Source organism: Barbus barbus (genome assembly GCF_936440315.1).
Source record: "Barbus barbus genome assembly, chromosome: 27".
NCBI lineage: Eukaryota > Metazoa > Chordata > Actinopteri > Cypriniformes > Cyprinidae > Barbus > Barbus barbus.
This window is the reverse complement of record NC_136755.1, coordinates 18,518,154-18,529,355: the sequence shown is the minus strand read 5'-3', so window position 1 is coordinate 18,529,355 and position 11,202 is coordinate 18,518,154. Positions and strand designations below refer to the sequence as shown.

General features: G+C 36.4%; 1 protein-coding gene across 1 annotated transcript; it reads right to left on the bottom strand.

The window, feature by feature from the left end:
* Positions 1 to 670: 670 nt before the first annotated feature.
* LOC306847043 (extracellular signal-regulated kinase 2-like) lies at positions 671 to 7,973 on the bottom strand. The gene is made up of 13 exons (XM_079380782.1): positions 7,490 to 7,973; positions 6,722 to 6,820; positions 6,523 to 6,552; positions 4,641 to 4,731; positions 4,323 to 4,453; positions 4,067 to 4,230; positions 3,831 to 3,970; positions 3,624 to 3,681; positions 3,368 to 3,505; positions 2,750 to 2,855; positions 2,006 to 2,339; positions 1,293 to 1,399; positions 671 to 1,148 (listed from the first exon to the last, which is right to left on the bottom strand). The coding sequence occupies exons 1-13, from the start codon at positions 7,556 to 7,558 to the stop codon at positions 930 to 932; spliced, it is 1,686 nt and encodes a 561-aa protein (XP_079236908.1). The 5' UTR covers positions 7,559 to 7,973; the 3' UTR covers positions 671 to 929.
* Between the last annotated feature and the right edge of the window lie 3,229 nt (positions 7,974 to 11,202).

Here is an 11,202-nt window from a genome sequence, read left to right as displayed (position 1 = left end):
TATTCTTTTGAAATATTATTAAATTTGGTTCATTTGGGGAAAAATAAATATGTCCCCTTAAAATAATAAAAGTTTTTTAAAAATAACACTAACATGTCATAAAAATGCTTTAGAACCACTTCCCTAAAGTCTTAATGATTGTTTAAGTTTCTTAAGCCAAGAACATGGACACATACAAATTGCAAAGATATTCTCTACGCATTTAATAAATGTTTTCACCACATATTTACAAACAAGAGGTTGACACCTGAATTTAAACTGATCAGAAAAAACGTTATTGGCAGCACTAATCTGGGATTCCCACAATGGCGATAATCTTCAGAGCATTTGTAATTATCTTGTCATGTGAAATCCACTATTTCTATTTGATCTGGGAGATTCCAATGGCTGTTTGCCTGCCTCTTTATTCCTCCACTAATCTTACACTTCACACCTTAGTGGCAATTCCTACGTAGATTGTCCAGTCCGCTTTTGCTGATAGTCCCATACGCCTGAGAATAACTGCCTAGTTTGGCGCGAGGATCGCCGGCTGCAGAAACATTCGAATTGCTCTGGAAAACCTTCTTGCTGAACCTTGGAGGAAGCTTGGCATCACATGAATGCGAATTAGACCGCTCGTTCTGTACAGTTGGATATTAAGATATCATAATGAGGAAAAACATAAAACATATCAGACATATAATTTATTAAAAACTTAAGTAATGAAGGTGATCTAAGGTACAAAAAGACTCTAGCATAAAAAAGGAAGAATGCACACACTAGAACAGATGGCAGTAAGACCTCCTGATATGTGTCAAAACTGTGGGGGATTCTCAACATTGCACTGCTTTCTATCAAACACAGCCTCAACCAATAGATTGTGTTGGCAGACTGATGTTCCCATGTCATAGTAAACAAGAGTCACATGGGTTTTATGCAAACTGGAAACATTAATGGTTAAATAGATGGTAGCTGTGATTTTCTGAAACATTTTTGCACCCCCCAAAAAACAAAAGGCCACTCACCAAGCGAGCAGAGGTGACACATAACCCAGGGGAAACAATGGGTTCATCCTTGCGAAGCAGGGGATTATTTTGGGGCTGTGCTAGTGTGAGAGAGAAAGAGTTTGTGCGTGCCACAGAGGCAGAGCGACCTCGCTGGTCTATACCCTGATTGGAAGGAATGAACAGATGACACATTTTAAATGGACATTGAAGATGTTAGCAAAAAAACTGCACCAAATTACCACTTAAAATGTCTTTAAATGTTGAATAGACAACAGCTCTTATATAAAATGAAACAGTAGGACATACCACAGGCCCATTAGCACCATCTGCAGGCAGTACACCTCCAGTATCTTGATTCCTCATCCCAATCCGCTCAGAATGAGCTGGGTAGTGGTGCAGTTTTACTAAACCATCTGGAAAAGAAATGGATAATACCGTTTATGGCTATCTAAAGAGTAATATACTGGCATTTCAAAGTTTGGGGTCTGCAAGATTTTTAAAAATGTTTTTTAAAGAAGTCTCTTCTGTTCACCAAGGCTGCATTTATTTTATTACAAATACAGTAAAACAGTAATGTTGTTAAATATTATTATAATTTAAAATAACTGTTTCTAAGTATTCAGTGTTAACATGATCCTTCAAAAATAATTTGAATATGCTGATTTGGTGCAAAAAAAAAACAATTTAAAGAAAAAAAAACATTTCTTTTTATTTTCAATGTTAAATATCATTGTGCTGCTTATATTTTTAAATGAAAAAGTAATTTTTTCCCCTCGGAATGTCACTTTTGATCCATTTAATGCACCTTGCTGAATAAATATATTATTTTCTTTCACAAAAAGTACCAAACAGGTGTATAAGTAGTATAGTTGCAGTCTATTCTATGGTAGTGTATATTCTATCATAAACGTTGAAACCAGGACCTTCAGTGACCAAAGCCATATGTACATTGCACATAATTGAATGTATAAGTGTGGTAATTGAATGTTATTGTACAACCACTATAAAACAGAACTCACTAGGCATGTGTGTGATGGGGTTATAAGAGGTTTTGACCGCACTGGGGCTCACTGCTGGGCTGGTGCTTTCAGGAGCTGAGTGTGTTTGCTCAGGCCTACTGAGACGTTTCGCAACAGCTGCTCCAGTTCCATTCGAGCTCTTCTTGTCATTAGTAGACTTCCTGTCATGATCTCTATCCACACCACGCGTGCCTTCTCTTTGAGAGCCAGCACCTGTTTCATTGCTTTTGTCCATTCCACCGTCCCCATTCACTTCTGCAGTCTTCTCCTCTGATTTCTGTGTGAAGTAAGGTTGTTTGTGCATCTGTCGACTGGCCCTTTTTTCCAGGATCATCTTTTCCAGGAGAAATTGGAAAGATGAAGAGGAAAGTTGTTTTTAAGCATTTGCTGTAAAATACTACCTTTCAAAAGCTTATTTAATCAAAAATACAATAAAACAGTAATATTGCAAAATATTATTACAATGTAAAATAACTCTCTCTATCCACCGTTTATTTTATCAAAAATAAAAATCATACTGAAGCCAAACTTTTAAACTTCAGTGAACGATTATTTATGCTCAGTTTGTGTGATAAGTTTTCCGGAGGAAAGATTTCTGTCACTGTGACACAGCATTTGTTACCATAACACAGAAATCATATGACTGTGTACTCACATTATGACTGTTCAAAGCAAAGCACGAGTCAAATGTCAAAATAAATCTGTATAAAATGGGAAAATAATGAATGGAAAGTTTCCACTCACCTCGTAGAGTTTGTTTCTGTACTGAGTAACAGAGAGTTGGACGTCATCATCCACTGGCAAAATGACATCATAGACCAAACTAGGCTCTCTGGCTGGGTTGTGAAATCTTGCATGACAAATAGAAAAAAGAGGGATATTTTTGAATGTTATTATTCATTTATATATTTAGTAATTTATGTATTCATATAACAACAATGTAATAATTCCAGAAAAGCCATTTATCATTATGACTTATAAAAGTATTCTCATAGCTTCATAACGTTACAGTTGAATCACTGATGTCACATGGAATATTTTAACCATGTCCATACTTTGTTTCTAGGCCTGGGAACATTTCAGTTGTGTTGTTGTCTATGCAGGGTCAGAGAGCTCTTGGATTTCATCAAAAATATCTTAATTTGTGTTGTGAAGATGCATGAAGGTCTTATATGTTTGGAACGACATAAGAGTAAGTAATTAATGACAGAATTTTCATTATGGAGTGAACTATAGTGCACTGATGATCACATACACTGAGTCAAGTGCAGTGTATTAGGAAAGTAGACAAGGTCTAATTTTGATTTCATGTTGACTTCCATTATTGTTTAAAAACATTAAATAACTAAAAGCAAAACTCACTTGGACACATAAGGGTGCTGCAGAGCTTCCTCTGCACTGAGTCTCTTGTCTGGATTGAAAACCAGCAGGCGCTGCACTAAATCAAGGGCATCAGGTGGCACTGATGCCGGCAGAATTTCATCTAATGGCACCTGCGGTCTAAACACACGTTCACATCAAACATAGTTATTATGTCAGGAGAGTCATCATTCAAGATCAACTAAACAACTACAGAGTGAACAATCAACACAAACTGTTAAATATTAACATCACATACCTAAGCAGCATTCCCTGAAAAACAGAAGCCCCATACTCTGATCTGATAGCTAAAACATCTACAAAAAAATGATACACAGTCCTATTAGCAAAAGTTGGTTTGTGTTTTTAATAAATTAATAATTGATGAAACAATCCATAATTCTTTGTGGCTGGTTTATTTAGTTGTTGCCTGAAAGAACAAGTCTCATGTAAAATACAAACTCACCCTCTGTAGAAGGATGTGGAATGGCACTCATGATTTTTTCAATTTGGTTAATGGTAGACGTCCCGGGGAAGAGAGGCTTGCCCAGGAGCATCTCTCCCAGAATGCAACCTATGCTCCACATGTCCACACCTTTTGTGTACCTGCAGGAAATATAGGACCCATTATCATAACATACTATCTATCATGATTAATACATAATAAAATGTTTAAAACAATCTATTTTGGGGGCCACGCACCTACTGGATCCCAAGAGAATTTCAGGGGCTCTGTACCATCGTGTTGCCACATACTCTGTCAAGGCAGGATTCACAGCATCCTCTTGGATCTGGTATAGGGATCTTGCCAAGCCAAAGTCACACAGCTTCACAAAGCAGTCCGAGTCTAGTAAGATGTTGGATGGCTTTGGGAAATAAAAATAAAGGAATTACTTAAACCAGAAATGGTTTAAATTAATTCTGTAAGCATGAAGTGATGTTAAAAGGTGTGACATACCTTTTGGTCCCTATGAATGACATTGCCTGAATGAAGGTATTTTGTCGCTTTAAGAAGCTGGTACATAACATAACGCTTATGAATGTCTTTTAATAGACTTCCTTTCTTTATTACTGCATGTAGGTCTGTGTCTGAAAACAAAAAAGTCGGTGTGAATATAGTATAGACATTGTGAACAAAATCACATCATGTCAATAACAGTAACTTGGAATTATAAATATTGCCACAGAGTACACTTAACTGGAATATAATGGTGTGAGGAGTACTGACTAATAAGTGCAAAAGGCTCCAGGAAAGATAACACAAATGGTCTCTTACCCATGAATTCAAACACAAGGTAAATGTCTTTGTCGTTTTGGGCTCTGATGACATTCAGTAATTTAATTATGTTAGGATGATGCCCAAACTCCTGCAAAAGGAAAAAAAGAAGGAAGTTTGATACCTTAACAAACACAGAATTAAGTTTTTAATGTAAGTGATTGTGTGCAGTTTTTTTCTCAAAATTAAAGAAATTAATACTTTTATTCAGCAAGGATGCATTAAATTGACTAAAAGTGACAGCAAAGGAATTCATAATGTTACAAAAGATTTCTATTTCGCATAAGCAGAACAAAATGTGAGCATAAAAACTGCTTTTAACACAGAGAATAATATATTTTATTGAGCACCAAATTAGCATATTAGAAACATTTCTGAAGGGCACAGGAATAAATACCATTTTAGTATATTAAAATAGAAAACAATTATTTTTAAATTGTAATAGCCTAATATTTCAGTCATTCTTGAGAAGTGGGACAAAACAGGGTGCAAAATTGAAAAAATAAAACCTTGTACTCAGACAAATGAAACTACATTTATGTATCTTATATGTACTAAGCTACTGAGCTAAGCTTTGATACAACCTCCCAACTTGGACTGTGTAATATAATTTAAACTTTATCTTTAACAGCATTCAAAATGTTTTTAAAATTTCAAAACACATTCTCATGTTAGCAGACAGATTACACTTTCACATGTGACCAACAATTCCTCAACAAATATAAAATATCATAATGGAATATTATCAAAATATCCCTCTGATGGAGGTGACAAAAATCTGAATTTGTAGTCTTTTTAACTATCAAATACATTGAATCAATCAATTACTGTATTAAAACAAACACAACAAACAGTGGGTATGTTATTGTTTATAATGCTTTTAATCAAGAGTCACATTTAAGTATTTTGATATATTATTGGAACACAAAATCTGGTGGTGGTGACATCTGACGGTGTTGACAAATTTGTCATTTCTTTCACACAAAAAATGGAGTTCATGTAGTAGCCATTTTGTTTTTTTCTGTTGATGCTAGATGCTAATGGAACCTGCTTCAGGAGAATAAAATTATCTAAATATTTTAAATAATTTCCTCAGAAATTGGAAGATGGTATTGACATATCATGGTTGTGACCAGGAAATATTAACATTAGGATTTAAAATATTCTAAAACTATAAAACTGAACAGAGCCTGTCTGACAGTGATGTACTCTGCAGAGGAGGACTGTGGCAAGGGGGTCCTTTAGAGTGACAGCTGCCCCTGATATTAACTGATTTTATTACATTTTAATGAATGTCTGACGGTGTTGACAAAAAGTGGGGACACAACTTTGAAACCTTATGAAACATGCACATCACTGAAAAACAACCTTGAATTGATATGAGACAAGTGTTACTTTTGATAAAACAATGAATTTTTTAATTCATCATAAAAAAATAAAAAAAAAGAATTTGTCCATGTTGTACCATACGAATGATTGAACCCTTCTCTGTGAACACACTGTTTTAGATGTAGTGAGAAGACAATATTAATCACATAATAATGATCAAATTAAATTGAAGGGGATAATTGTGTTAAACACATTCTATTATTAATCCACATAACATTTACAATTGAAAATATTTTTATTTTTTAAACCTGATAGCAGTTACAATTGCTGGACATGTTTTGTCCCATGTCTCAAGAATGACTAATTTAACAATATTACTGTTTTACTGCATCTATGATCAAATAAATTCAGCTTGGTGAGCATAAGAAAATTCTTTCAAAACATTTTAAAATCTTACCAACAACAAACTTATGAGCAGTAGTGTAAATATGGTTAGAAACATGAATATTCCGAGGTTGGATACGAAGGTTTGGTCAAAGAGCAATATTCTTACCTGGAGGAACATAATTTCTCTGAAGGTTCTCTATGGGAAAATGCAGAAAAGCAGATAAGTATGCATTTGATACAGTTTAAAAAATAATGAATAACTGATATGAATCTGTATAACTGGTTTACCTGTTCATACATACTGTAGAAGAGTACGATAATAATATAGTGAAATTTTACATGTCTCTATTTTACTTGTCTCTAACCTGAGCATCCGTTCGATTCCTAAAGGCATCAAAGATTTTCTTCACAGCAACAGTCTCTCCTGTTTTTCTGTCCACAGCCTTCCAAACAATTCCATATGCCTGTGAAACGGATTAGAAAGTACACCGTAATAAAAAATTATAGTTGATTGAAGGAAAACATACAGTGTATGTCTTAATGACTAGTTGTCAGGGAAGGGTTGCCATGAAACCCTCATTTAAGTCATTAAATTGTGCTCACTGCAGTTTCCATTTATTTACTGGCGTGAGAGTCATGCAGTCCACAGAACCTCTGTATACTGACTGCCACTATTAGCAGTTCAAGCAGTTTCCCTGTGATGTTTACTGCCATTAATAATTATATTTTATGTTAGATTTTCCATTTTGTAGATTATATTTTTACTCAAAAGTGACTTTTTGTCTCATTTACATTTGAAGGATTAAACAGAAACAACAGACCTTCATTGCACCCAGTTAAACTGCGTAAATCACAAGGTTAGTACCCGGCAACTACAGTACAGCAGTTCTTTCAAGCATATATGATCACTATTGTGCAAAACAATGAATGATATTAACAACAGGCCCGCTTTAGGTGGGATTTCATCCAAATTATTCCTAAAATTTTATTTAGGATAGTCCAAATGAGGCAAAATCAACATAGAGGCAAATACATTACCCTGGCTGGTTATTATATAACTCTGTAAGATTATATAAGGTTTATCTTGGCATTTTTGGTTATTAACACATAATGAGAGTAAATGAACAGCTTACCCCTTTCCCAAGTCTTCTCTTGATTTCATACTTCAAGGTAATGTGTTCTTCCACCTCTGTGATGTTCATTCCGTCTATTTACTGTTTTACCACTTAAAACGAATCTGAATGTGTTTTGATCATGGCAGGAATAAAATCCTGGCTGCTTGAGGAATGCAGGATTGCAACAAAACAGATTTAATAAACTAAAACTACAAACACGATCTTACGAATTCACTCCACTAACTAGGAGTGAAATTTTCCTAAGCGATACATATATGCCGAATAATAAATCTAAACACGAATTTATCACGCGTTGATCTTAATCCCTATTGATCCCTATTCCAAACATTTAAACGGAGTTCTATAAATTCTAATCCCGACCTGCTGAAAGCAAATGTTTGTGTCGTTTGGATTTCACCATTGATATCTGTGGTGCTCATAGAGAATCGATGGCCTGGTACAAAGTTACGCATCGCTTGGGTTTGTAATCGTTTGTCGCCATGGAGACGATACATAGGACGCAATCTCTTAAAGGAGCCGCATGTTGGCTAAAAGTGCGGTGGACATCCATAATTCACGCAAATCCACAAGGGTTCTGTGATCAGTGTCATTAAAAATATTATGTGTGTGGGTATAGGTAAATACACTGAACCAAATTATAAACGCAACACTTTTGTTTTTGCCCCCATTTTTCATGAGCTGAACTCAAAGTTCTAAGACTTTTTCATTGTACACAAAAGGCCTATTTCTCTCAAATATTGTTCACAAATCTGTCTAAATCTGTGTTAGTGAGCACTTCTCCTTTGCTCAGATAATCCATCCACCTCACAGGTGTGGCATATCAAGATGCTGATTAGACAGCATGATTATTGCACAGGTGTGCCTTAGGCTGGCCACAATAAAAGGCCACTATAAAATGTGCAGTTTTATCACACAGCACAATGTCACAGATGTCGCGAGTTTTGAGGGAGCGTGCAATTGGCATGCTGACTGCAGGAATGTCCACCAGAGCTGTTGCCCGTGAATTGAATGTTCATTTCTCTACCATAAACCGTCTCCAAAGGCGTTTCAGAGAATTTGGCAGTATATCCAACCGGCCTCACAACCGCAGACCACGTGTAACCACACCAGCCCAGGACCTCCACATCCAGCATCTTCACCTCCAAGATCGTCTGAGACCAGCCACCCGGACAGCTGCTGCAACAATCGGTTTGCATAACCAAAGAATTTCTGCACAAACTGTCAGAAACCGTCTAAGGGAAGCTCATCTGCATGCTCGTCGTCCTCATCGGGGTCTCGACCTGGCTGCAGTTCGTCGTCGTAACCGACTTGAGTGGGCAAATGCTCACATTCGATGGCATCTGGCACTTTGGAGAGATGTTCTCTTCACGGATGAATCCCGGTTTTCACTGTACAGGGCAGATGGCAGACAGCGTGTATGGCGTTGTGTGAGTGAGCGGTTTGCTGATGTCAACGTTGTGGATCGAGTGGCCCATGGTGGCGGTGGGGTTATGGTATGGGCAGGCATATGTTATGGACAACGAACACAGGTGCATTTTATTGATGGCATTTTGAATGCACAGAGATACCGTGACGAGATCCTGAGGCCCATTGTTGTGCCATTCATCCACGACCATCACCTCATGTTGCAGCATGATAATGCACGGCCCCATGTTGCAAGGATCTGTACACAATTCCTGGAAGCTGAAAACATCCCAGTTCTTGCATGGCCAGCATACTCACTGGCAGTGTTGGGGGTAACGCATTACAAGTAACGCGAGTTACGTAATAATATTACTTTTTTCAAGTAACTAGTAAAGTAACGCATTACTTTTTAATTTACAAGAAAATATCTGAGTTACTTTTTCAGTAACGCCAGTTACTTTTTCCCCATTTATTGACTGACAGTGCGCTGTCATTCTGTTACTGTAGTTCTAGACTAAATGTGAATGTGCATTAATTCATCCCACTCGCAAAAAAATGATTTAGTATTCATCAGAATGAATTAAAACAGTGAAATGCAAACTCAGAATATGACGCAAAAAGAATATGCATCAGAATATGATCCAGTTCAACCATACTAAGCAGCAAAAATGACTTTAGATAAACTAACAATTGTGCTTCATTGTTTTTTTATTGCTGAAGAGTGTTGAACCTTCTTCTCCTGCGTTCTACTGCACGGACGTGAATTTACTCTTCCTTCAGCCTGAGGTTTATTCATTACACTTTTTGGTGTGAAAGGGCTTTTACATTTGCTATGATTAGAACTTTCTTGTATTAAAAACAAGCCCTGCTCATATTTAAAAAGTAACGCAAAAGTAACGTAACGCATTACTTTCCATAAAAAGTAACTAAGTAACGTAATTAGTTACTTTTTTAGGGAGTAACGCAATATTGTAATGCATTACTTTTAAAAGTAACTTTCTCCAACACTGCTCACTGGACATGTCACCCATTGAGCATGTTTGGGATGCTCTGGATCGGCGTATACAACAGCGTGTTCCAGTTGCCACGCTGCCAATATCCAGCAACTTCGCACAGCCATTGAAGAGGAGTGGACAACCTGATCAACTTTATGCGAAGGAAATGTGTTGTACTGTGTGAGGAAAATGGTGGTCACACCAGATACTGACTGGTTTTCGGACCCCCCAATACAGTAAAACTGCACATTTTAGAGTGGCCTTTTATTGTGGCCAGCCTAAGGCACACCTGTGCAATAATCATGCTGTCTAATCAGCATCTTGATATGCCACACCTGTGAGGTGGATGGATTATCTCGGCAAAGGAGAAGTGCTCACTAACACAGATTTAGACAGATTTGTGAACAATATTTGAGAGAAATAGGCCTTTTGTGTACAATGAAAATAGTCTTCGATCTTTGAGTTCAGCTCATGAAAAATGGGGGCAAAAACAAAAGTGTTGCGTTTATAATTTTGTTCAGTGTACATATGTGAGAGGGATAGAGTGTGTATAGGTAATAGTCTTATGTATTATAAAAAAGGGTTATTAAAAAAAATTGCACATTCAGTTAGAGTTAATTTTATGTCATTAAAATCATTCTTACAACATAAAATGAATGTTGACTGAATGTGCAATTTTTTATTACACACACACACACACACAAAAAAAAACACTCACTCACACACATATGATATTTTTAATGATATACACTGATCACAGAACCCTTGCACAGTAACTTGGTTAAGCAACCACATCATTTCACTATGAATTGTTGGATGACTGTGTTTGTGACAAATTATCTTATATTATATTATATTATTCTATATTAATGGAAATATCACATAATGATTGTCAATGTTTGTTTTTCGTGTTTTACAGCATTCTACACATTTTTGGTCCTGGCCTGATAAAGAGCAGTTCTGCTGGGATGAGGGGTTCCTGCTGCAGTTTCAACAGTAAAGAAAGGTATGGTGGGAGCATTTCTCTAGATACTGTAGTGATTGATTTTTGTGGTTAAAAAAATCATACACATTCTTGTATGCAAAATGATGAGGTAAATACTATTTAGCATGACAAATATTTAGTGGACCAACACACACGTATTCTGTATTTTTAACAGGAGTGCCAAGAGGCGAAAAGGGTCCATTGTGTATTGTCAATTACATACTTATGTATGAAGCATTAAAGTAACTCTCAAAACAAGCAGATTTTGCTTGGTCAACACCGCAAATAACCAACCTACATCCGCTGCGAAATCTGCATGAGGAAAT